Source organism: Neophocaena asiaeorientalis, unplaced genomic scaffold, assembly GCF_003031525.2.
Source record: "Neophocaena asiaeorientalis asiaeorientalis breed wild unplaced genomic scaffold, Neophocaena_asiaeorientalis_V1.1 scaffold104, whole genome shotgun sequence".
NCBI lineage: Eukaryota > Metazoa > Chordata > Mammalia > Artiodactyla > Phocoenidae > Neophocaena > Neophocaena asiaeorientalis.
Genome location: NW_020175679.1, coordinates 2357092 through 2381760, shown reverse-complemented (window position 1 = coordinate 2381760; position 24669 = coordinate 2357092). Strand labels below are relative to the sequence as shown.

At 60.7% G+C, this 24669-nt stretch overlaps 1 protein-coding gene across 1 annotated transcript in view; it reads right to left on the bottom strand.

Annotated features, from left to right (window-relative positions):
- Positions 1-24669, bottom strand: part of SLC9A3 (solute carrier family 9 member A3) — a 37345-nt gene that overhangs the window by 5120 nt on the left and 7556 nt on the right. Inside the window, exons 2-9 of the mRNA XM_024731974.1 lie at positions 6805-7107; positions 4768-4928; positions 3307-3385; positions 2493-2670; positions 1741-1961; positions 872-1074; positions 331-420; positions 162-232 (exon numbers count right to left, since the gene is read on the bottom strand). Of these exons, the coding sequence (XP_024587742.1) occupies positions 162-232; positions 331-420; positions 872-1074; positions 1741-1961; positions 2493-2670; positions 3307-3385; positions 4768-4928; positions 6805-7107 (1306 nt within the window). The remainder of the gene's footprint in view (positions 1-161; positions 233-330; positions 421-871; positions 1075-1740; positions 1962-2492; positions 2671-3306; positions 3386-4767; positions 4929-6804; positions 7108-24669) is intronic.

Genomic DNA, 24669 nt, shown 5'->3' with positions numbered 1-24669 from the left:
GTATTCTTAGGTCACTAGGGCAGTGTGGGGTTAGGGTTATGGTGATGCCAGAGGTTCCTTCTATAGCCTGGGGGTCCCACAGTCATCAGCTAACAGCCGAGACAAACGTGCCTCCGAATTCTCCTGCTGCAGTTGGGTCAGGGGCCGCTCCAGTCACTTACTTATCTCTGAGATAATTGTGTCCAATCTGCCCTGATATGTCCTCGATGGCTGAGAGGATGTGGTCAAAAGCCTTTGGGAGGAAAGGCAAGTGGGTCAGCATCACCTGGACAGACCCGTCCCTCCCCCCTCCCCCTCCCTCCTCTCCTCTCCTCTCCCCACTCCCCCTACCCGGCCATGCAGCTTCTCGTTGAGCTTGGGGTCTCGCTGTTCACTTCTCTTCACCTTCAGCCACCGCACCAGGGGCTTGATGGTCAGGCCCTAGGAGACAGGGCACCCGGACCCTGAGGCTGGGGCAGGCCCCACTGTGGCCCACCAAGCCAGCACCCACCCACACCCGCATGGGCAGGAAGGAGCCGCCCCTTAGCCAGGCTCCAGGTGGTCTGTGCCCACCTCCCGGCGGGAAGGAGCCCCTGCCACCTGCGGGTCACCGGACACCCTCGGAGGCCCCTGGCCGGCTCCTTAGATTAGCCAAAAGCAAGGCGAAGTGGGGCCCTTCCCGGGCATGTCTGGTCAATGAAATACTAACTGGGGTTTCGTTAACCAGCAAGGACCGAGGAAGGACGTTTTTAGGGCAAGTCGCGCTGCGTCCCCAGTGGGGCCACGTGGAAACCTACAAAACTGCTCCTAGTTACTAAAATTATCAAACCCAGCCGGGCCTGGAGCCTGTGAGAGTGGGTCCCGCCCACTATGGGAGGGGAGGGCACAGTACCTGGAAGATGACAGTGAAAAAGATGACGATGATGGTGGTGCTGACGAACAGGTTCTTCTCCTTGACCTTGTTCTCATCCAGAAGGACCACCAGGGCATAAGCCACGGCCCCGCGGAGGCCGCCGTAGGACATGACCACCTGGTCTATGATCTCCAGCTGCACCATCCGGTACCGGTTCAGAACCCAGGTCTGCAGGACGACACCTGCAGGGTCCAGGGTGCGCTCAGCACTTCTGGGAGGGGGACGCAGCGCTTCCATCCCTGCCGAGGCCCTCCTTGCCACATTCTGCACGTGGGACCAGGAAACTCCACCCTGCAGCCCCCTCCCCGCAAGTCCCTTTGTCCACTTTGGACCCAGGCCCCTGCCCTCCCCCAGCCAACCTCCGCACACCCTGCAGCTCTGCTCCCAGCAGCTCTGGAAGTTCTCAGGCCTCACTGTGACCACGGGTGGAACTGCCCAGCAGCTCCAGGACCAGAGGCCACCTGCCCGCAGAGCATCTGCTCCCTGGAGCCCACAGTTCAGTGACTGTGGGCAGAGCGCGTGGGGGCCACCTGGACCGCCTCTCGTCTCCTCCCCTCCCTGGCCCTGGGTCAGCGCCACACACCAGGGACCAGGGACCTGAGCTGGGTGCGGGCAGCAAGGGTCCTGCCTCTCACGTGCCATGGTGACTGATGCTGCCCCCGAGTGGCCACACCAGAGTGAGTCAGTGGGAAGCCACGTGGGTTCCCCTGGGTGCTGGAACCTTCCACTCTGACCTCTAGGTTGTCCTATTTCTGTTGTGAGGCTACAAGGCTGTGAGGAGGCCTGCCCCTTCACTGAGGAGGGCCAGTGGCCAGGCCAGCCTGAGGCTCCCCAGGGTGCCCCCTCTGCAATGGCCCGGTACACAGAGATGAAGACCAGTGTGAGCAGCACGAAGGCCGTGTTCCACTTCCAGATGAGAGGGTCCACGGCCGAGATGCCCAGGAACATGAAGATGATGGTCTCGGCCCCGCTGGCCAGCATCTTCATGGCGTAGCGCACCGTGGTGGCGGACTGCTCCGAGATGTTGGCTTTCACGTACTTCTGACAGCAGACGCCACAGAAGGTGATGCTGCGGGACGGGCCGGCCCGCCGTGAGGTCTCAGGCCGAGGCTCCGCTCCCACCGGACCCCCGTGGGGCTAAGGGCCCGTCTCCGGGCAGGCGGCACCTCAGGCCTCTGCGTCCCAGGTAAACGTCCGCCCCACAGGTCAGCCCTCCCCTAAGGACTCGGTGCCCTGCGCTGGGCGTGTGGCCCCCGCGCCCCGACGCGGCTTACGGCCTCTGGAGGCCTGGGCCCCGCACTGCGGGGGAGGGGGCTGCCTCAGTTTCTGTCCCCACCCCAGAGCGGGCCAGCTCTGAGACTCAGAGCCCCCGGGAGCGGCTGCGTGTGGGCCCTTTCTCTGTTCAGAGCAGGTGCGGCAGCCCCTGACAGTTCTGTGAAAACACCAACTCCTTACTGGAAGGACTAAATAGATCAAATTCTTGGCGCCCACAGTGAGCTCCCACTCAGCGTGGGGAAGTGGGCCAGGCAGAGCGGGCGGGGGATGGGCCACCCCTCCCCGGGACCCCGAGGCTGTGGCCCACCAGCAAGCGAGGACTCACGCCAGGATGGCCGACAGGGACAGCATCTCTGACGTGAGGTAGGACAGGTAGGAGAGGACGAACACGAAGCCGGGCTCGATGATGCGCACATGCTTGGTGAAGCGCGTCACCAGCGAGAGCAGGAAGGCGAAGACGACCCCCACCAGCGTGCCCCCCAGGCTCACCACGAAGAAGGACACTGCAAGGGCAAGGACGCTGCCGCTGGCCCCTGAATGGCCCTTTGTGGCCGCGGCGTAGGCGAGCTGGCCGCCGGCCTCCGGACCGCTCCTCGTTGAGGTCTCCCGCTGACCCCCCGAGGCACCGGCAGCTCAGCGAACAAGAGGCCGATTCTCTCGGAGGACAGAGACAGGCTGGGCGTCGGCTCCAGCCTCCACAGGGACAGCTGGGGAGGGGACAGCCCTGCGCCCGAGGGAGGCCCGGCTGCCCCCCCGTGGAGGCAGCACTGCGACCAGGAGCCCTTGTGCGGAGCATTGGCAGCAAGAACTGGGTCCTGGGCCCCCAGGGACAGCCCGCTGTCACTGTCCCTGCCCAGAGAAATGCCCGGGACCCCCAGGATACGGGATCCACGGCCTCCTTTTGGGCCTGATGGAGCGATGACCCTCGCCGCCCAGGGTGCCTGGGGCCTGATCAAATCGTGCCAGTGAAACACGTGGGGGAGGGAGGGACCTGTGGCCGAGACTTGGAAGTGGAAACGCCGTTTCCTCCCCGGGCTGTGGGTCCCAGACCGTCACAGACACCGCCCTGAGGGGCCCATGTTCTGGAGAACAGACCGGCCCCAGCTCTCCCCTGATGCACGGCCCCGCCAGTCACCCACCTATTCCTTTCGCGCAGTCCACGCCAGTCACCTTGTCACCACCCAGCGTCACGAAAGATTCAAACACGTTGTACAGGACCTGGGGAGACAGAGGCAGACGGGACACCATCAGCCCTCGGTCAGCGCTGACCCCTCCCTGCTTCGGGCCCCAGGCCCTGTGGAACTTGAACGGAAACCGAAAACCCCCGGGGAGGAAATCATCCCGGCAGCAGTGTGGGGTCTGGGGGCAGGAGAGCAGCCTGGAAGGAGCGAGAACCTTCAGAGAAAACCTGGCCTTTCCCACTGTCGGCTAAGCAGGGCGACCACGAAGCCAGCCCACAGTGACAATCCTCGACTTCATTTCCCAGGACAAACCCAGAGTTTCATCTTCAGCTACTTTGTTGCTATGTTGGGCCCTGACTGTGGGGTGGCACCCGGGGCATCTTTGCCTGTTGACATTTAAACCTTATCCCGCCAAGACGTTGAGATGAAGGCCCAACACCTCATCCTAGGCCTCGGGAGTGGGCGCTCCCGCGCTCTCTGAGCTCCTAAATGATGCAGAGGCTCCGCGTCCGGGACAGGGGCCCAAGGGGAAGCCTGGGGTGGGCTGCAGGCCCCTAGGGAAGAAACCTGTCCCTGTGCTCCCAAGTCTGTGCTCTCCAGCGGGGGAGAGGGCCCTCAAGGGGTGGGTTGCAAAGCTGTGCTACCAGAAGGAAACCCATGCAGTGCCGACGCACAGGGACTGGGGGGCGCGGTGCAGCCGTGAAGGTCACGGGACCAGACCACAGCCGCCCCGCTTCTTTACGGGAACGGAGGTCCTGGGGAGACGAACCTCACGGAGGGGTCAAGGGAAGAGCTCCCTGGCTCGGGCAGAAGTTCCCGCTTCTACGAGACACGAAAGCGTGGGGCTTTAAGAGCAAAGAGGAGACTGCACGTCTGCTGTGTCTGCGAATCCGCAGGCCAGGTGCCAGCGGGCAGGCGCTCAGATGCACCTCCGGCCGATGCGGGGAAGGCAGGCGGCTCTGCGCTGCCCCCGCCCGGGACCTCACTGCCCCGGAGCCCGCGGCCCGGTGTCGCGGAGGACGCCGACGTCCAGTCACAGCCGCCTCCCGTTTCCTGCACCTCTGCCCGCCCCGCACGGAGCTGACGCGGGCCCCTGCCCGCCGCCAGGGTCGCGGGCTCCCGACAGCGCAGCTGATTCCCCTCCGTGGTCCCCGTGAGACTGTGATCGTCCACCGATTCCACAATCAGGAATGGGGGTCCCAACCGGGACCCAAAGCTGGGAACAGCGCTCGTGGGATTTCAGCAGTGAAGTCGCTAACTGCGAAGGTGTGAAGTGGGCTCTAAGAACCAGACAATCTGACTAAAGCTGCCGGTCATTCTGAGTTAGGAGGCCCTGGAGCAGGACAGCGCGGCAGAGGCGCTGGCGGGGCGCGCGCAGAGGCCCCGAGAGGCAGGTGCCTCCCTCCCGCTTGCGCTCACCACGGTGACGGCGTCGTTGAGCAGCGACTCCCCGAACACGATGATGAACAGCACCTCGTTGACGTGCACCTCCTCAAACACGGCCAGGACCGCCACTGGGTCCACGGCAGCGATCAGGCTGCCGAACAGGAGGAAGTCCAGCAGCTCAATGTTCAGGTCTCCTGGAAGACGAGTGGGCCGTTGCGGGAGAGCCCGGGGGGCAGCCTCCCAGGCAGGAGAGCCCCGGGTGGGGGCAGCCTCCCAGGCAGGAGAGCCGGGAGTGGGGGCAGCGTCCCAGGCAGGAGAGCCCTGGTGGCGGGGGGCAGCCTCCCAGGCAGGAGAGCCCGGTGCGGGGGGGGCAGCCTGCCCTCCTCCCTGGCGGGTCAGTCCACCACCCACCAGCCCTGCCAGGAAGGTCCCGGGACTGCACTGTGGGCTCAGGGCCGCCAGGCTGTGTGTTCCAGGACCTCATTTCTGCCACGGCCTTGCCCGCCTGCAGGGCCTGTCTATGGCCCAGAGCTTCTGGGTGCTGGGCCGCTGTGCCCAGACGCCCCCCAGGTGACCCTTCCTCGGAGGCGCACCCTGGCCTTGGGCCGCACCTCCGAGCCTGGAGCCCGGCCGCCGCTCAGCAGGGACCCACCGCTGCTCTCCAGGCGGCAGGGCCCCGGCTCTGGGTGTCCCCTGGGCGCTGCTCTGCTCCATGACCTTGGCTGACACCCGGCCTTGACCAGCTGTGTCACAAGGGCTGAGCACAGGCCTCAGACAGCTGTGGGCCCTCGAGGAGCAGGAATGCCCGTTCCAAACCCCAAGACCTACCCTTGGGCCTGGGAGCTGGAGGTGGCCCGATGGCCTTAGATGGTCCCAACTGCCTAAGGCACCGCCGATGAAAGCAGTCTAATCGCACCCACACGGCCCCTGCGGCTCAGGCGCCTGGGAGGCCTGGCCGGGCGCGTGCGGCCTCACGCCAGCCTTCGTGGGCTTCCCGGCCGGGCCTGGGGGTGGTGCCAGACGGCAGCGGGGGCTCGCGGAAGTGCACACTCCCCACGGGGTGAGGACAGAGTCCCGAGGTGACTCCTCCACGCGGGGGACCTTCGGCCCCTGTTTCTTTATAGTCTTGTCACTGCGACTTCAAGGTAGGTCGTGAGCCCCACCGTGGGGCTCGGGGGTGCCGTGCCCTTCCTTCAGTCAGAGGGCCTGGCCCTGGGTCTGGTTCAGCTGGTGGAAGTGTCTGAGGCCAAGGCTGAGCGTGGACTGGCGCCCGGGGTGCCGACACCCACCTCCAGTGGTCCCCGATGCCAGGAGCTCAAACTGCAGAGCCCGGAGGCGAACAGGGGCGGCCGTAGCCACCCCGGGACGGGCTGCATTTAGGGCTGTGCGATCGGGTACATCTGTGCGAGGCCTCAGGTAAGGCCCCACCTGCTCCGGTTTCCCCGGTGGATAATGGCCAGCCCCCAGGTGGGTGGGGTGCACCTCTGAGGTATGCCAGGGCCAAGGTTAGTAACCAGCCGGCAGGAAACACCAGCGGGGGTGGGGGAGCAGCAGACGCCACGGTGACAGAGGAGAAGCTGGCGCGGCTCTTCCCTGCCGGTTTGCGTAGAAGTGACACCCAAACCTTCTGCTCAGGTGCAGGTTTACCTGGGCTCCACGATCGTGGGACTCAGATGCCGGCCTCTGCCACAGGGGCCTCCTCCTCTTTCCCTGGCCTCTTGGAGATGGGGGGACTGAGGCTGGACCCCATCTCCCCGCCAAGGGGGCGGGACAGCAGCTGGGTCACTCCCACTGCGCCACCCACTGCCTGACCTGGTCGGACCAGACTCTACTCCCAAGCGGGACACGTGTTTCGGCCTGGGGCCGGGCGTGGGCTGGCCACTGACGACTTACAAGCCAGGAGGGGCATGCGGCCAGCGGTGACATCTCTCGATGACCCCTAAGCTCACCCCCGCCTTAAGGTCTGTGTTCTTCGTCCTGGGCTTTCTTAAACGAGGCTGCCTGGAGCCCGCCCTGAGGACCCCCCAGGACCCTCCATGAGCCCCCGGTCGGGGGGCGGTGCCCACTCACCCATCAGGCCGCTGCAGAAGACGCCGTAGAGGGACAGGCCAGTGGTGGCCGCGTTCCACACGGTGCCGATGACGGCGTACAGCAGGATGGTGCCCAGGTTGCCGAAGAAGAGGCGGTTGGGCATAAAGTAGCCGGCGTCCAGCACGATGGGCGGCAGCAGGTAGAAGAAGAAGACCGTGGGTGTGAGTGAGAAGGAGGCGATGTGGTCGGCCGCCAAGACGATGCCGCCCAGCACCAGGCCCAGCACGATGAGCAGTGCGCTCTCGGGGACGACGCTGGTGACCTTGTGGGACAGGTGGAAGCCTGCGGGGTAGGGGAGGGGTCAGGGGGGCCGGGACCCCACGGTGGGGGCAATGGGGGGTCTGGCCTGGCACCACAGGACAGACGTGAACTCGGGAAACGAGGCCCGACATCCGGGTCTGTGGCCGCAGAGGAGGCCCTGCCAGTCGCCCCGGCCCCAAGGACACCCTCCTCAGATGTCCCCCTGCCTCCTGCTCAGAGAACGGTCCCCCTCCACAGGGAGCCCCCTGTGATAGGCCAGAGGGGCTGCACGGTGGCTTGGGGACGGAGGCCCGGATTGGTGGGCGGAGTGCAGGGCCCGCAGGCCCCCAGGCCCCACGGACCCCCTCCGACATCATCCCTCGTGCCGTACCTGGTGACCGGGACCCTCACCCTGCTTGAAGCCTAGCTGTGTTTTGATCTTCCGTGGAGGAACCCCATGCCGGCCGTCCCCTCTACTCGGCTCTCCTGGGGTCAGAGTGCCCAGGACGAGAGCCTCGTAAGGCCAGGGCCTCAGGGCTCCCCAGCAGCAATCAGTCCCACCGCCGCAGTCACGCGCTCGGGGGACAGCGGGGCCGCAGAGGTCACCCCAGCGACGGCCCCCTCACCTGTCAGCCCTGCCAGGACCTCGAGGGAGGCGTGCACTCCAACAGGTGGGGCCATTTCTCCTTTGTTCTGTGTTAAGACTCAGGGGAAAATGTGCTAAGAATCCTGTGTTAAGTCTGATTTCAAAATAGTCGGGATGTTGACAGAGGAGGTGGGCTCTTCAGCTGGAGCAGCTTGAGATAGCTCTCTCCTCACTCACGCAAGCTCTGCTTATGGACAGGTCTTCTTTTGTATTCTAAGGAGAGCTGTCTCCTGAGATGCAAGGACCCCAGGGCAGCAGGGGGCGGGGCGTCCAGTGGGAGAGGCTGACCCATCCCAGCTGTCTCAGGGAAGACTTCTTGGGCCGGGTCCCGCGGGTTCTGATCCAGGAGCCCTGCACCCTGTCCCTGGCCTGTGTCCTCGCTGGTAGCCAGGGGACATCTGGGGGTTAGATGCTGGCTCTCAAGGGGGCTCCCTGAGGAAGGAGGGCCCGTGTCACTGCGCCTCGTCCCCCGGGACGGTCCTCTCCGCGTCTGGTTGAGACTCAGCATGACAGGTGCGGGCCCTACTCTGTGGCGCGGGGAGGGTCAGGTTTCAGCCGGTGGAGGTAGAACGGGCACTGCTTCCAGGACCCGAGGACCCGCTGGCACCCCACCACCAGCTGCACATTTTGATTTGGGAGCGAGCTTCTTCCTCTGAAAGTTTTCACACGTGGCAGGTGGGGGGTGAGGGCAGCTGCTTCCCCAGGTAGAGGTGCTTCCCCAGGAGCCAGCAGAGGGGTCCCGCCTTCGTGGGGAGACTCAAAGGCCGGGAGGCTGATGCCTCAACGTTTCCACGTGACACAGTTACCAGGCCTCGGTGGCCGCCGCGGGTACGGCAAGGGAGGCCGTGCCTGAGCACGAGCCCCAGCTCCCTGGAAGTCCTCCAGCCCTGCCCTGCCCGTGAGCACGGGGCATCGGGGTTTGGCAGGCTCACGGTCCCCAGGAGGGGCTCTCTGGGCCCAGCGTCGTCGGAGGGGCCCTGACGTGGGGAAGACGGGTCGGCGCCCCAGAGCCCCATTCTGGCGGCACCTGCTCCCCCCCACCCCCGGCCACCCGGCAAGGACCCGGAGAGACGTGTCTTCCCTTGACGACACACTCCCGCACCCCGGGCTGAGTGACGGCCGGTCAGGGCCACCCTAGGCTTTGCGAGGAGACCTGGGAGGCCGTGCCCACGCCCCGTCCGCCCCGTGGCTCCTGGCCCCGAAGGCCAAGCGCACAGGGCAGCGCAAGAACCCCTGCAGGCCCCAGGACCCCCCCCGGCCACCAGGATCAGCAGGCCCTGGGCCCAGGAGTCCGCACTGGGCTCTGACGGCCGCTCGGGAGTTGTGCTGGTATAGAAAGGCCTGCGGCTCTCGCCCCTCCTCTGCACCTCCCAGGGGTTCCCTGAAGTCCACAGACGGCGGGCTTGTCCTCTCGTCTCCTTCCCGATGGGCTCGGCAGCCGGGAGCCGAGTTTAGAAAAGCCGCCCAGAGCCGCAGGCGCGTCCCGAGTCCCCTCCCTGCTGGACAGTTGTGAGGCTGTGCCTTTCTCTGGGGCATGGGTGGCGTCCGCTCCTGCCCCCCAAACTCCCAGCGAGCCCCGAGCAAACTGCACGGAGGGCCTCCCCCGGGACCCCACCCCGTTCACCAGAGCTGCTGTTCCCCACGCAATGTGTGTCTCCTGCTGTCCTCCTGGCCTGGCCAGGCTCCAGCGGAGGTCACGTCTGGGACGGCCCCTCAACTGCTCCTTCACCCCCCCGGTGCCCGCTGGTCTGGGGGCCCCTGGAGCTGAGGCCAGCACCGCGGGTCATTGGGCCCAGGGCCAGGTGCGGAGCACGAGTGACCGCTGACCCCTAGCGAACCCCCTGCCAAGGCGGCAGAGAGGGGCGGCCCAGGGCTGGCTTCCGGTCCTGGGGCTCCTGTTCAGTCTTTAGCCGAACGTCTCCCCAGATTAGCCATTCCCAGTGGACCTCGGATCTCAATCTCCTCTGACAACCGCGGGGCCAGCGGGGCAGGAAGGTGTCGAGGAACCAGGTGGCCCTTAACAACAGCAACAAAACTCGGCCCCTGGGGAACTCGGAGTCCCAACCCCGCGCCACATTCGTCTACAGCAGCTGGTTACCAGAGCATCTTATTAATTTGGAAAACGGGTGGATGACACCCAGGCTGACTTCACATCACATGCTCTTGCTTGGAAGGAAGCCCTGAAAACCCAGAGAAAATGCGACTTGAACTTTTTACCCATTGAGAAAGAAGTATATACACACACAGTGTGGACGGATGGGCGTGCCTTCCGACCTCTGCACACGGCGGGGCCTACTGAGCGCTCACCTGTGTCCTGCACAGATGCCCGTCTCACCTGCCCACGGGGGGTCTGGGGGCGGTGGTCACCTGTCCCTCATCCCAGGCAGGTGGGAGACGGCATCTTAACCTGACTTTCTTATCCTGAGTGAGGTTTGAGCGTCTCTTCCCATTTGGGAGACATTTCTTCCTTTTCTGTGAACCATGCTGCCGCGTCACTGGGTCATCAGCCTTTTCTTACCGACGGGCAGCTCTTCGCGCACCGGCGCAGGTGTATCTTCACTTTCGAAGGTGTGGTCACTTAGCTTCTTGTTCATGTTTTGCTATGTGCAGATGTCTCCTGTTTACGTAAATCTGTTGGTCTTCTGCTCCATGGCTTCTGAGTTTTGTGTTATGCTTTAAAAAGCCCTCCATTCTCCTATGTTTTCTACTGAAGGTTTGATGTTCAATTTAACTTTACTTGAATTTCACAAAGAAAATATTTAAAAATAGTCCTGAAACGGAAGGACCTGCCCAACTCCGGAGAGAAAGGCTCCCGAAACCCCGCGAGTCAGCGTGGCCCCTCCAGCCCCTGTGGGTGTCAGGACCCCACCGCTCCCTCCGCCGCAAGGCCCTCGTCCAGACAGTCTCGGCACCCATCTCCCTTGGGGGCCAGAGGTCGGCACCACCTTCTCACGTCTGCGGGTATCTGCCCGGCTGGGCCCCTAGCCTCCCGCAGACCCGGGAGACGGGCCGGACCAGCCCGGTTTTTACTTTACTCTTCCCATGTGGTCGCCAGTTTGTTGCTTTTTCTGTCTGGTTGTCAGAAGATGTTTTGTCTTTGAGAGCATCCTCGTAGCAAGGGTATATCTTAGCGCTGATTCTCCTCCTTCCTCTGATACGGGGGACGTTGGCTCAGCCTGCATTTCGAGGAGGCATCCCCGTCCCCGCAGCAGCCAGGCCGGCTCCTCGAGGCCATCGCGCTAACTACGCGCGTGCCGCGCGCTCATTGCTCGCAGTAGGTTCCAGGCAGACTGCGGAGGCCCGTGGGGTCCAGCGAGCGCCGGGAGGAGGGAGTCAGCGGCTGCCTCCGCCCGCCTGCCACCCACAACCTCTCAGACCTCTTGTCCGGCCGGTGCTTTGCCTCCAAGCCTTCCGTCTGGTTCCTGCTGTCCCGAGCTTATTTCTCAGATCTCACCGTGTTAGTTCTTTTCCAGTTTTCTTAGCTAGGAAAATCCTCTTGACATTTTCAGCACCATTTTCTTGTCTCAATTTGAGCTCTTGTCTTACTGAATCTGTATTCTCACCCTTGTCTGTGATGTAAAGCTCCACGGAGACTTTCCTTCTGTTTCTTGGGTGACGTTTTATTCCAGGGGGGTCCTCCCTCCCTCGCTCCCCAGCTCCTGCTTCCGCGTCAGTCCCTGCCGCCCCGTGTCACGCAGCTCCGTCCGCACACTCTGCCTCTCAGGTGTGGGGGGAACGGCCTGACGCACACTGGCTGCCTGTGCGGGTCCACGCGCCTTCCCTTGAGCGCGCGGTCGGGGCGGACGGCGCTGCCCCTCCCCTGTGGTCCGAGGTCGCTGGCGTCAGGTTGGCCCCCGGCTCCTGGTCTGTCTGGTCTGGGGGGAGGGGGAGCGACAGTGTGCAGGGGGCCCCATTCTCCGTCCTCGCCCAGAGCTCCGGGGTCTCTGCTTCATGGGAATTCTTCACGAGCCGTCCTGCCAGCTGGGCCCGGTCAGGCCCGCGGGCGGCTCTCCCGTGACCACCATCAGACGGCAGTCCGCATTGTAATGAGCTAATTAAACTGAAGGCTGGATTGATCTTAAGTGGCAATCTGTTAGTGGCTCAGCCATTAAGCCCATAATGGGCGTTTTAGGAGTTGGTGGGCCAAGCTCCAGGTGCCTGGGCGTCCACGTGTGCCTGAAGATGCTGTCCACCAGCCAGGAGGGAGGCCGCTCCCGGTGGGGCAGGTCCCTGGGGGCCAGACCCTGCCTTCGGCCGCGGACTGTGCATGGTTAGGACAGACAGTCACTCACGTCGCAGCTTCTGCGAGACGGCGGGGATGACGGGGTGGAGGCAGCGGCCAGAGCACGTGCTGGGCCCCTCCTTCCAGCATCCGTGGCCCCGGATGGCCGCGTCTTCTGGGGAAGCTGCGAGGACAGTGGAGGGGCTCATCGCCGCCACCCCTTGGCACCCCGGCCCTTGCTGGGGGCACCTGCCGGGGGCCTGCTCACCAAGAGACCCCAACAGCAGCGCGGGTCCTGATGCCCCCCTCCCAACCTTCGCCTCCTTTGCCTCCAAAGACAGAAGGGCCCGCGAAGCAGTTCGGAGCAGCCACCTCGGTACCTTGGGCCCTGCAGCTCTGGGGCCTCCACGTCCGGCCAACCCAGAGCCTGGGCCACGGACATCGAGGGCCTGTGTCACGGGGCCGCGCCCCTGGGAAGCGAGTGGCGGGGGCAGCCCTCCCCATCGGGCCCGCATTTGCTGGGAAGCCAACCCTTAGGCTGGGAGGGTGGAGGCCGCCTGAGGCCTCGAGGGACTCCCGCGCCCTGTGTGTAAAGGGCCCACGTGGGGCCCAAGTGCACGTCCGCCGCAGGGCCAGAGCCAGGCCGAGACCCACAGGCAGCAGCTTCGCGGGCGACTGGGACCCCACAAGTGTTACAGGTGCCGATGCAGGGAGAGCACGTGACGCACACCCGGGACCCGGCAGAGCGCTAACGACCGCAGGAGGCAGGACGCAGTCTCTGTGGAGCACAGACCCAGGGGCGCCGCGTCGGCAGGGCCCCGAGGAGCCGCACGAGGCCGGGCCGGAGCTGCCCGCCCACCGGGCCTCCCAACAGGGACTTGCGAGCCCGCGGGTCTCTGATCGCCAAGGCCTGGGGAGTCACAGCTAATTAAGCACGGCTGCAGGACGGTAAGAGCGGAGACACGTGTGTTTGCTTCTAATTACAAACCCTCGGACCGACGGTAAAGGTCCGGAGGCCCTGCGACCAGCCCGCCATTCTGGAGGGGGCCCTGGGCAGGGCGGGCACCGGAAGGTCGCTGCCAATGGCCCTCACGCCCCCTCAGAACGCGGCCGGGAGCCCGGGGCCCAGGGTCAGGCCCTCTGTGGCCACCGCCCCCAGGGACTGCTCGGCCGGATTCAGCTGAGTCCACGCGATGCAGCGGCGCAGTAAATCCCTTGGTTTTACTTTAACACATACGAGCCTTGGTAAGTCCAGCTCTGCTTCAAAGTCACCAGATGAATGGTGAAACACTTCCAGCAGAAGGATGGGAAGTCACTGGGATGCACAGGGGACCCCTCCCCCCCCCCGCTCGGGAGGACGAGCGGTCCGGGTGGGACCTGAAATGTCACACACTCAGGGGCAAAGACACACAGACACACCCACGCAGTGACACACGCAGGGACACAAGACACAGTGACACACACAGGGACACAGAGACACACAGAGACACACAGTGACACACACAGACACACACAGGGACACAGACACACACGCAGTTCCCAGCGCTGACTCTCCAGCACTCTCTACAGTCACGCCGTGGAGTCCCCGAAGCCCCTCCCAGGGCAGGCACTGGCCCGAGGACCCTCGTCCTGTGCTCAGAGACGTCCACCCAGATGCCATCCCCTGCAGGGCAGGCAGCAACCACACAGCAGGTGTGACTGGTGATGTCACATATAATTATATACATTAATGATAATAATTAACAAGCGCTGTCAAGTGAAGCCATGAGTGAGTGGCCTGGCCCCAGCGCCAGCTGGGTCTGCAGCCGCCAGCCCCGCTCCACCCACAGTGCCCTTCTCCTCAAGAGGCTTTTCCATCCTTCTTCTGTGTCCGCCCACTCCTGAGTGCTCCACATACAAGGAAGCACACATTTTAAGCTTTTCTTTCTTATGATTTCATGATTGGCTCTGACTTAAAGACTTGGGAGAAGAATTCATGACAATCACACCTCATGGATGGGCACCAGTGGAGTGGCTCCCATTGTCCTGGCAATGGACCCGCTGTCAATGGTTGTCCAGCCAGCTGTCCTCTGGGTAATGACCATGAGCTCTGGAAAAAATACCCACAACAAACACAACACTGAAGAGAGAGTAAATGAAGGCAGACACCAGATGGGCTCTACACTTTTCCTTGTTTTTCTATGGCTTTTTCTCAGAGGGCAGGTCCCAGCTGGGGCCATGCAGAGCAGCTAAAACTCATATAGAAACCTACAGTCTGACTGGATTGAAAAATCAGAGGCTAGAGGTCAGGGCAACCACAGGAGCTGAAAAGAGAGGGAGGAAATCCCAGAAAGGAAAGAGCCTGAGAGGCCAAACCCCAAATTCTGTGCACGAACTCTTGAAATCTCTGGCTGATCCTTGAATTACACACAAGAGAGGCAGGTCCTGAGCTGCCAGCAGAAGCTAAAAATTCAGAGGTTTCAGCTGCTGTCACCACAGGGAGACACATTTGGAGTTTCAGTCCAGTCCTGGCAAAACCACAGTGCAGCAAAAACACCCACCACAAAAATCAATGCTCTCCAGAGGAATATAACAGAATACAGAGTCTCTACAATGTATCAGTCATGGTGTCCTGGAAACAAACCAAAATTACTAGACATATGAAGAAACAGGAAAATGGGATCCATAAATCAGTGGAGACCTCAAGATGATCCAGATGTTGGAATTAGCAGACAAGGACATAAAAGCCGCTATTATAACCATGCTCGAGAATGTAAAGGAGAACATGCCTGTTATGAATTAACAGCAGTAAATCTCAGCAGTGGAGTACAACAGGATTTGGCAATTTTCTTCTAAAAGAGCCAGACAGTAAATTCTTCAGGCTTGTGGGCTACACATTCTGTTTTTCAGTTACTCAGCTCTGCCACTGTAGCACAAAACACTCATAACATACACAAACAGATGAACGCCACTGTGTTCCAATAAAACTTTATTTACAAAAACTGGTAGCCGGCCCATGCGCGTGGTCTGCTGGCCCTTGAAATAGAAGATATCTAAAAGAACCAAGCTGGAATTCTAGAATTGAAGAATCCAATCACCGAAATAAAAAAGTCAGTGGATAGGCTTAACAGCAGATAGAGATGGCAGTAGAAATGATCCAATCTGAAGAACAAAGAAAGATAAACAGTAAACAGAGCCTCAGTGGCCTGTGGGACGATATCAGAAGAAACTGGAGTCCTAGAAGGAGAGGACAGGGCAATGGAGTAGAAAACAATCTGAAGAAGTAATGACCAAAAACGTCCCCAATTTGATGAAAGGTATCAATTTATAGACTTGAGAACTACTTCAGATTAGATGATTTCTATTTCTCTGTCTTCAAGTGAAGCTGAGGGTCCAGGGCAGGTAAGTTTGGGTGCGGGAAGGGCCTAAAAGCTGCAGGTCAGAGGTGAAGTGGGTGCCTGGACTTCGGGGTGAGCTGGGTGGGGTCTGGGGCCAGGCTCTCAGAAGAGGAGAGCCTGGGCCCAAGCAGATCACCACGGCAGAGCCAAGGCACGGATGGTTCACGCTGACGGTGTCAGTTTAATGACACACAGGGCGTGATTGCCGAAGGTAGCTGCTAATCAGGTCACTGAGACCTTACTTCACAAAAGAATTCATTGAACTTGAGCTGTGACGGGCACAGCAGCGAAAACAGCAAAGGCAGGTAGAGGTAAGGTTTCCAAATCAGAATCACACAGATCCCGGCGCCGGCACCACACAAACTCCCTTTCTCTGTGGGAGGTATAAGAAGAGCCACAGGACGGCTTGTGCTGGGTGACTCTGCTTTCACAGAAAGAGGAAGCTGGAGGCTGGTGGCCCTGGAGGCTAAACAAACCGGAAAAGGCATTCTTCAAAGTTCTAGCGTTTAAGGACATAAAATTAGTTACATCACAGGCAGCCATCGTGGGGGGAGAAAAGTCTTGACCTCGGTGGAGCTGCTGGTTGGCTGGAGGTTTGGAGACTGACTGCAGTGATCAAATTCACTGAAGTCCACCGGGGCCAGGATGCAGGATGCCCCGCTCTGGCGTGGCTTCGGGGAATCTGGAAACAGATCTCCTGCAGAGAGGCAACGTTACATCTCGCTGACCTTTATACCTTCGCGTGAAAAATTTCAGCAAGGCCATTTTCTCTGAGGATGTCTTTTGTGCAGATAAAGTGTGTGGGCAATGTCCCAAGGTGTCATAAACCACGTCTGCCATTCACGTGGCTGCCGGATCACCGCAGCCCCTGCTATCAGGGCGCTCCCAGCACTGGCCCCGAAGCCAGGACTTTGTCACAGGCCACTGCCCAGACCCAGAGAAGCAGGAAGTGATGGGACTATTGATTTCTGATACGGACACCGTGCTGCAGGGGGCAAAGGGCTCCCGAGGCGGGGAGACCATCAGGGGACCTTGCACAGGCACCGGGTCTTGAGAAAAGCTGGACTGAGCTATGTAAACTGTCCCCGGGGGCGAACAGCACAGCCAACACCCTCACTGGGACTGCTTTGCACCCCCAGGTTCCCATCGTTTGGCCCAAATGCGTGCAGGGGGCTCAGGACCAAGGGCAGGAGCTGCCCCCCACCCCATGCCGGGGCCACCCAGAGGAACAGCACCTGTCAGGGGGGTCAAGAGACAGGGTGTCTGCACATTCGAGGGCTTTCCGTTCTGAGGGACCTGTGTTGCTGGTCACTAGCAAGTTATTATTTTATTCCTTTTAGACTTGGTTTCCTTATCATAAGATGACAGTCTAGACCTTTCTGGGCTGCTGTAAAGATGAAAATCAGATTCCTGCAAGGAAGGTGGATTAAGTGTTTCCTTCCCAAGCCCGGTGGAAACAAAAGGGCAGCGGTGTCATTTATTTTCTTTATTTTTAGATTTCTGGCCAGGCCAGCAGGAAGGGGGGTGGTCCGAAGACACTGGCATCCTGGCCTCCCCACTCCTGCAGCCCCCGCGCTCCCTGCTGCGCACCGTGAGGTCGGCCCCCATATGCGCGGACCCAGCCTGATCAGCCACCCTGGGGGTGGGGCGTGGGAGGTCTTGGGCTTGAAAACCAGCGGCCGAGTCATGTAAAACACAAGCAGAGCAAGTGAGGAAACACTGCCGGGAGAGGCAGGTCCACACCGGGAAAAGGGTGCAGTCAGTGATTTACGAACTCCTGTTTATATGAGAAAATACGGGAGCAGAAACTAAAAACTCAGTGGAGGGACCTCCCTGCTGGTCCAGCAGTAAAGAATCCTCCTGGTTCTATCCCTGGTCGGGGAACTGAGATCCCACATGCCACGGGGCAGCTGAGCCCGTGTGTCATAACTAATGAGCCCGTGCGCCTCAACTAGAGCCCACGTGCTGCAAACTACGGAGCCCACGCACTCTGGAGCCTGCGCGTCACAACTACAGAGAAGCCTGCGGGCTGCAACAAAGAGCCTGCATGGCGCAACGAAGATCCCGCGTGCCGCAACTAAGACCTGACTCAGCCAAGAAAAAAAAAAAACTAAAAAAACCCAACAAAACTCAACGGAGGTGTTGGAGGATGAAGTTAAAGGATCTCTCAGAAGACAGAGGAAAAAGACAGAGACACCAATGCAGGAGAGGACATTCAAGAGTAGAAAGAGGACGACACAGGTTCTCTCAGAAGGAGCTAGAAGAGGGACAGAGGGAGACACACGGACGAAGCAGCCACAAACATCTCCAGATGAAAGGCTTGTGCTTCCAGGGACCAAGCTCGACAGATGAAATGAGATCTGCCTCAAAGCACATCATTACTGGGGAGAGGAGGAGAGAGGAGGGAGGGGAGAGGGGAGGGGGTCCCCAGCATGAATCCAGTAGGTCATCAGTCTGCTCAGGACAGTCGATGTCACCCTCTCCTGCACAGCCAGTCCCCAGAGGAAGTGGGGGGGGGGAAGTCACATTTGATGGAGAAGGAGTCCACCAAAGAGGGGCTCCCCGAGACAGAAGGCATGGGATGCCAGGCGGGGTGCCCCGTGGAGGGCAGAGTGACGGGAGGGTCGGTGCTGTGTCTGGCAGAGGGAAGCCCAGGGACCTGGCGTCTCGGGACAAAGCAGCAGACACGGGGGCTGGAGTGCTGTGTGGCACAGCGGCCCGCAGGGGTCTGGGGCAGGGAGCTACTTAAGTACATAGAAAATGGCACCACCGACCCCAGACAATAATTAACTTTAGGTAAAACGAACGGTTGTGCAGGAAATGGAACAGTGATCCGTGCTATTGCAGGCTACGTCTCGTGTCGTCATAACAGTGTATGGCACTGAAACCTTGGTGGGAACGTCAGAACTCAGGGAGCAACACGTGGGTGGGGGCAGGTTCCCCACATCTGGGAAGCTCACATCACAGCTCCTTCCCGCCTTGCCCACCTCATGTCTGGTCCCGGCCAAGATAGCTTGAAATGCCCAACACATGGCAGCAAAGCCAGGAGCCACAGGGCGAGCACACTGGCCTTGCTGGGGGCGGGGACGCAGGGCAGATGCTGTGTTCCCAGGTGACGTGATTATCTGAGTAGAAAACCCCAAAGAGTCAAGGGAAAACTCCTGGAACTAGTAAGTGATGATAGCAAGCCTGAAGGATATAGATTGTCAATTGCTTCCTATAAGCTAGCAACGAACGTGTGGAATTTGAAATTCAATACACAATATCGTTTACATCAGCACCGAAAGAAGCCACGCTTAGGTATAAATCTAACAAAGTATGTGCTGGGCCTGTATGAGGAGAACTTCTAAACTTGGATGAAAGAAACTGAAAAAGATTTAAATAAATGGAGAGAGAGTCTACATTCATGGAGAGGAAGACTCAATATGGTCAAGATATCAGTCCCCAACGCAATCCACAGGTACAATGCAGCCCCAATAAAAAATCCCAGCAAGTTATTGTAAGTGAATATCAAGAAAGTGATTCTCAAATTAACATGGAGAGGAGGGAAAAGACCCAGAACAGCCAAGGCAACATTGAAGGAGAAGGACCGAGTTGGAGGACGGACGCCACCCGACCCCAGGACTTACTGTGAAGCTACAGTAACCGAGACAGTGCGGTGTCGGGGACGGAATAGACGTATAGATCAACCGACAGAACAGCCCAGAAACAGACCCTATAAATGTGGTCACTGACCTTTGACAAGGGAGCAAAGACAACGCAACGGAGCAGAGACAGTCTCTTCAACAAATGGCGCTGGGACAACTGACGTCCACACAGAAGATGAATCGAGACCTCACGCCCTTCACAAAAATCAACTCAAATGGATCAGGGACCTGAAAAGCTATGAAACTCCCAGAGGATAAAACAGGAGAAACCTAGATGACCTCAGGTCTGGAGATGAGTTTTTAGACACAACACCAAAAGTATGATCTATGAAAGAAAGAACTGATAAGTTGGGGTTCCTTAAAATTAATGAAGTGTCTGTGAAAGCTAAGAGAATGAAAAAAGTCATAGACAGGCATGAAGGATTTGCAAAACACACATGTGATAAAGGATTTGTATCCAAAATATGCAAACAACTCTTAAAACTCAATCAGAAAACAACCCAACTGAAAAATGGGCCCCAAGTCTAAACAGATACCTTACCAAAGAAGAAGTGCAGATGGAAGTTAGGACACGAAGAGACACTCACACCGTGCGCTGTTGGCAACACAAACGGAAACAGCACCACTGCACATCCTCCACAATCATTAAAGTCCAGGCACTGACCACACGAATTGCTGGTGACGACACGGAGCTCCAGGAACCCCAGTGGGCACGCAGAAGGGCGTCGCCGCTCTGGAGGACAGTATCATAGTTTCTTACAGACTCAACACACTCTTACCATGTGATCCAGCAATCATGCTCCTTGGTATTTACACAAATGAGTTAAAACCCTATGTCCACACAAAACCCTGCACACAGATGATGATAGCAACTGCATTCATCATTGTCAAAACTTGGAGGCAGCTAAGGTGTCCTTCAGCAGGTAAATGGATAAACTGTGGTCCATCCAGACAGTGGAATGTTCTGTACCAAAAAAGAAGTGAGCCATCAAGCCACGAAAAGACGTGGAGGAGCGTTAGATGCATGTGACTAAGTGAGGGAAGCCCATCGGAAAGGCTGCATCCTGTAGGATTCCAACTCTAGGATATTCTGGGAAAAGGCAAGACCATGGAGACAGTAAAAGCCTCAGCGGGTGGGACTTCCCTGGCAGTCAGGTGGTTAAGACTCCGCGCTTCCAATGCAAGGGACACAGGTTTGATCCCTGGCTGGGGAACTAAGATTCCACAAAATAGAAATAAATAAAAAAGTAGATATATGTCATTAGACATTTGTCCACACTCATAGATTGTACGACACTGATGGAAATTTAGTGTAAACCTTGGACTTCAGTTAATAATAACGTATTGATATTGGTTCATCTATTGTAACCAATGATCAGTGCCAGTGCAAAATGTTGACAACAGGGAAACTGTGTGTGTGGGGGGGAGGGGAATGGGGATGGGAGTACAGGGAACTCTCTGGACTCTCTGCTCAATGATCCTGTAAATTTACAACTAAAAATATTCAGTGTGGTAATTTTTAAAAGCCAGCATCTCTGCAGCCATGGTGGGTGCTCCTCTGGAGGGTGGGCCTCGCGCTGGGATGTGGCCTCAGGAGGCCAGGCCAGGGATGGAGGTGACACACCGAGTACGAGAAGGCGGGCTGGGAAACACGCCTGCTTGTCACCCAGAGGGAGAACCTGGTGCCGTCAGCCTGCAACTTCCCGCCAGCGTCAACCATCCGTCCTGATTCTACCGCGCCAACACGACGGGAAGGCTCCCCCAGAACTTTTACAAACAAAAGCCCCACTTTTTACTGCAAAGGGTGTTGTTGCCATCCACAGGGAGGGGTCCCACGGACCAGCAGAGCGAGGTCCGGGACCCGGGACGCCAGCCCGGGAGGGGGCCTGCCCACTGGGGGGTGTGCGGCGGGGCGCCAAGGAGGGCAGGTGGTGAGGGAGGCGTGCGCGAGCGTGGGTGTGCGCGAGCGTGGGTGTGCGCGAGCAGGGATGGCACCAGCTTCAGACACCAGCTCTGGCGGCCCCGGCGACGACGGCAAAGCCAGCAACGTGCCGGACCCGCGGTCCGGCGCCGGTCAGCCCTGGTGCATGGCAATCTCAGACCTTCGAGTCTGCGGCACAAGGCGCTTCGCCGAGCTCCGGGAGCTCCGTTCACACGCGACTCGGGGCGAGAGGACCTCCCCGGGGAGAAAGTCCCTCCCGGGGCGCCGCGGCCTCGCTGCCAGGACCAGCGTCCTCTCCTCACCCCTGCGGGCCTCTCCCTGCTCCGAAGGAGGGGCCCCGACGACCACCCGACGCAGGGTCCTCGGAGCCCGGGGGCTCCACGGGAGGCGAGAGCCGAGGCTGCGAGCCCTGCGCCCCGCCCCTGCGCACACCCCGTGGGCCCCCGATGGGTGGGCCCAGGCCAGGCTGCCGGGAGGAGGTGCAGATGAGTGCTCGGCTGCGAAGCAGAGGACCTTGCTCCCGGACAGCGGACGATTTGTCTCGTTTAACTTTAACTTCCCACAGTCAGGCCATGGGGCCTGCGTGGATTAGGCTGAGAACAGCTAAGTGCGGGCCCCGGGGCTCCTGCCGGTGGGGGTGGGCGGGGATGCGGTGGTCCCACGCGCTCCGGGCGGCCTGTCCTCAGAGGCGGCCACCGCGGGCGCGGGGTTGGGGCCAGGCCTCCTCTGAGGACAGGCCGTCTGGGCAGCCGGCCTCCTTCCCGCTCCCCTCCTGGCCGCCTCGGGCCCCCCTCCCCCGAGATCCCGTGGCTACGGGCCACAAGCACGGCTCAGGACGGCAGTGACTTGCAGCTGGTGGCTTGGGAGGGCGCTCACTCCACCTGCCTTCCAGGCATGTTCAGCTCATTAACACTGAAAGGAATCTCTCCAGATCGTGAGCAAACCAGGATCGTAAATGGAAAGCCCGCCGGAGCTGCTGCTCTCGTGCCAGTTCCCTGGGTGCCCTTGAGGGCCAGGCGGGGGTCTGCGGGGGCTGCAGAGACAAATTCCCCTGGTCTCCGCCCCCCGCACCCGCTGGAAGAGGCCGGGGGGACGGGCGTGTTGGGAAGAGGGTCCCAGAGCACTGGGCCCGGGGGGGCCGTCGGGTTGGACTGTCTCCCCCGGTCTGGCGAAAGGAGCCTGTCCTCGCCCCTGGGCGGCCGGCCACGTGTGCTCACCCTGCATCTGCCAGGCCTCCCTGGGGTGCCCTGGCAGAAGGCAGAGGGGGTGCTGGGCCAGGATGTGCTCCCCTAAGACCCCCGAGGCGGGCCGTGCACAGGGCTCGGGGCTGAGGGCGCCCTTGACATCGGAACGTTCTTGGTCCTAGCAAGCTAACGAGTAAAGGATCTTGACAACAGACGCCGTTCTCCATCCAGGGCCTTCTCAGAAGCTTAAGCCTGCCCTCCTTCTGTAGTCCGTCCCCAGGAAGCCAGGCTGTACGGGGTTGGGGGGAATGAGCGGGGGGGGCTGGACCCTCACGGCCTGCACGTGGGTGTGTGCCCACAGGCCCCACCTCACACACTCACCCCTGAGCCCTGCTCTGTTCACTAATTATATTGCTAAATGGCGGTCACATGATCCCCCCTCCCAAATCCTAGCGACACTGTACTGGAGACCCCAGCACCGAGAGGGTCACCTAACAGCCGGGGTTTGAGGTGCACCTGCCTGGGGCCGACACCAGGTCACAGGGAGGTCACTCCTGGCCGGCTCCATGCAGCACCCTCTCCAGCTGGGAACTCACTGGGTAAAAGCCAGCACCTTGCCGAGTCCACAGAATCATTCCCATCCCAGGACAGGTGGGAACTGGGAGGCTGCAGGCAACAGGTGTGGGGGGGGCAGGACTGCCCAGTCCCCTCCTTACCCGGCATCAAAGGACACTGGCCCCTGCCCTTGCTGGTGCCACGAGGTCCTGGCTCCCACCGCCCGCCTCAGACTCAGTGTCCGTAGTTACCGCGTGACTGTCTTGGCATTTTCGTTTTCATTCAACTATTGTTCGTTGCCCTCTTATTAAGGCCGGGTGCTGTGCAGGGCAACTACGGCGTTCACAGGAGGTCCGCCAGGCACCTTGTAAGCACCTGTTGAGGTCTGCACCCCAGGGACGTGCTGAACCTGGCCGTGTCCCTGCTGAGGAGGCTGAGGTGTCAGAGGGGACAGCAGCTTGCCCATAGCAAGGCCGTCACAAGTCCTCTTAGATGCAGTAGCAGACCATGCAGGTGCAAGAGTGTGGGGGGGCCCTGGGGAGTCCTCAAATTCTGTGAGGTTGCAGGCAGCCTCCAGGAGCCTAGCCGGGTGGCACCTGCTCAGGGCAGCGGCCATCTGCTTCCGCCTGCTGCCCACCCTGGAGACCCACAAGCTTGGGCCTGGTCCCTGCCTCACCCCAGAAGCTCTGATTCGAGATGTCTGGGCCGACGACCCCCAGGAGACCGAACCGGACTGAGAACCGGGGGTCTCGCCAGGCTTCCCAGAAGCTGATGAGAGTCCGAGGCCGGCGACGCGCCCCAGGCTACCAGGCAGCGGGTCTCCGTCCGGATTGTGAGCTGAAGGAGGAGAATGAAGGTTTTGCCTCCCATGACCTCAGGATGCGGAAGGGTCAGGGTTAGCAGTCACACGTGGAGGTGCCCTCGCACATTCTGCTCGGTTACTGAGTCGCTGCCGGTGCTGCATGCGGGTGACACCGCCTCCCGGAGAGCCTGGCCTCCGAACTGGCCTGTGCAAAGTAGCAGGAGGGAGGCCGTACCCCTCCCACCGCCGCCCCCAGGCCTGCTCTGGGGCCCTGCCCTGGGGGTGCCTGGCGGCTTCTGCAGCAGAAAGGTCTCTGTGACCCCAGGATACAGCTCTCGCGGGGCCAAGCCTCCTCCACCACCGGCAGGCTCTTCCCAGCACGCCCCTGGGAGCCCGGCTTCTCCTGCTGGAGTGGGGCCCGGGGGTCTCCTCACGGCCCCGTGTGCTCCCGCTGGCTGTGTGGGGTGAGGACGACGTGAGCACGACCGGAGCCCCAGGCCTGTCTCACCCACTCCTCACAGACCCCGCTAGGGAGAGGGTGACCCAGAGGCACACGAGGGGACCTCAGGTCCTCAGGCCCCCAGCATCCACGGCCACTTGGGGACTAGATCTCAGTGCCACAGGTGAGACCCTCAACCCACGGGCACCAGCACAAACGTGCAGGTGCAAAGGCCTCTGGGCGGCCCTGCCTCGATGGGTCCACAGCGAGCAGCGGGCAGGGGGGCGCTGCCACGTTCCAAGGAAAGCAGGCTGGGAGGCTGCAGGCCCGTGTTCGCTGTGCCCCCGCGTCTAGGGCCCGCTACACCTGAGCAGAAACAGAGCCCCGTGAGCTGGTGGTTCCCGCCCTTTGTGTGCTTCCAAGAGCTGTGAGAAGCAGCCGCTTCCAGCTTTCACGCCGGGCCTTTCCCAGCTGAGAACTCAAAACCAGTTGGACTTTGGCAAGAGAGCTAAGCAGGTGGTGAACTCATTGGAAGCTTCCTGGTATACCCAGGAGGAAACGGAGCCTGGCCCTCGCCCTCCAGCCCGCGGCCTCCTCCGCGAGCACAGGGTGGGCCCTAGAGGATCCTGGTCTGCCCCCGGCCCTGGAGGCTGGAGGTCCAGGCTCACAGGACGCCCTGCCGAGCCGACAGCTGGCCACCCCGCCAGGGCCACATCTGTGCCGGAAGCAGAGGGTTCAACCAGGGGCCTGGGAAGACTCAGCTCAACCCCCCCCCCCCCCCCCCGCCCCC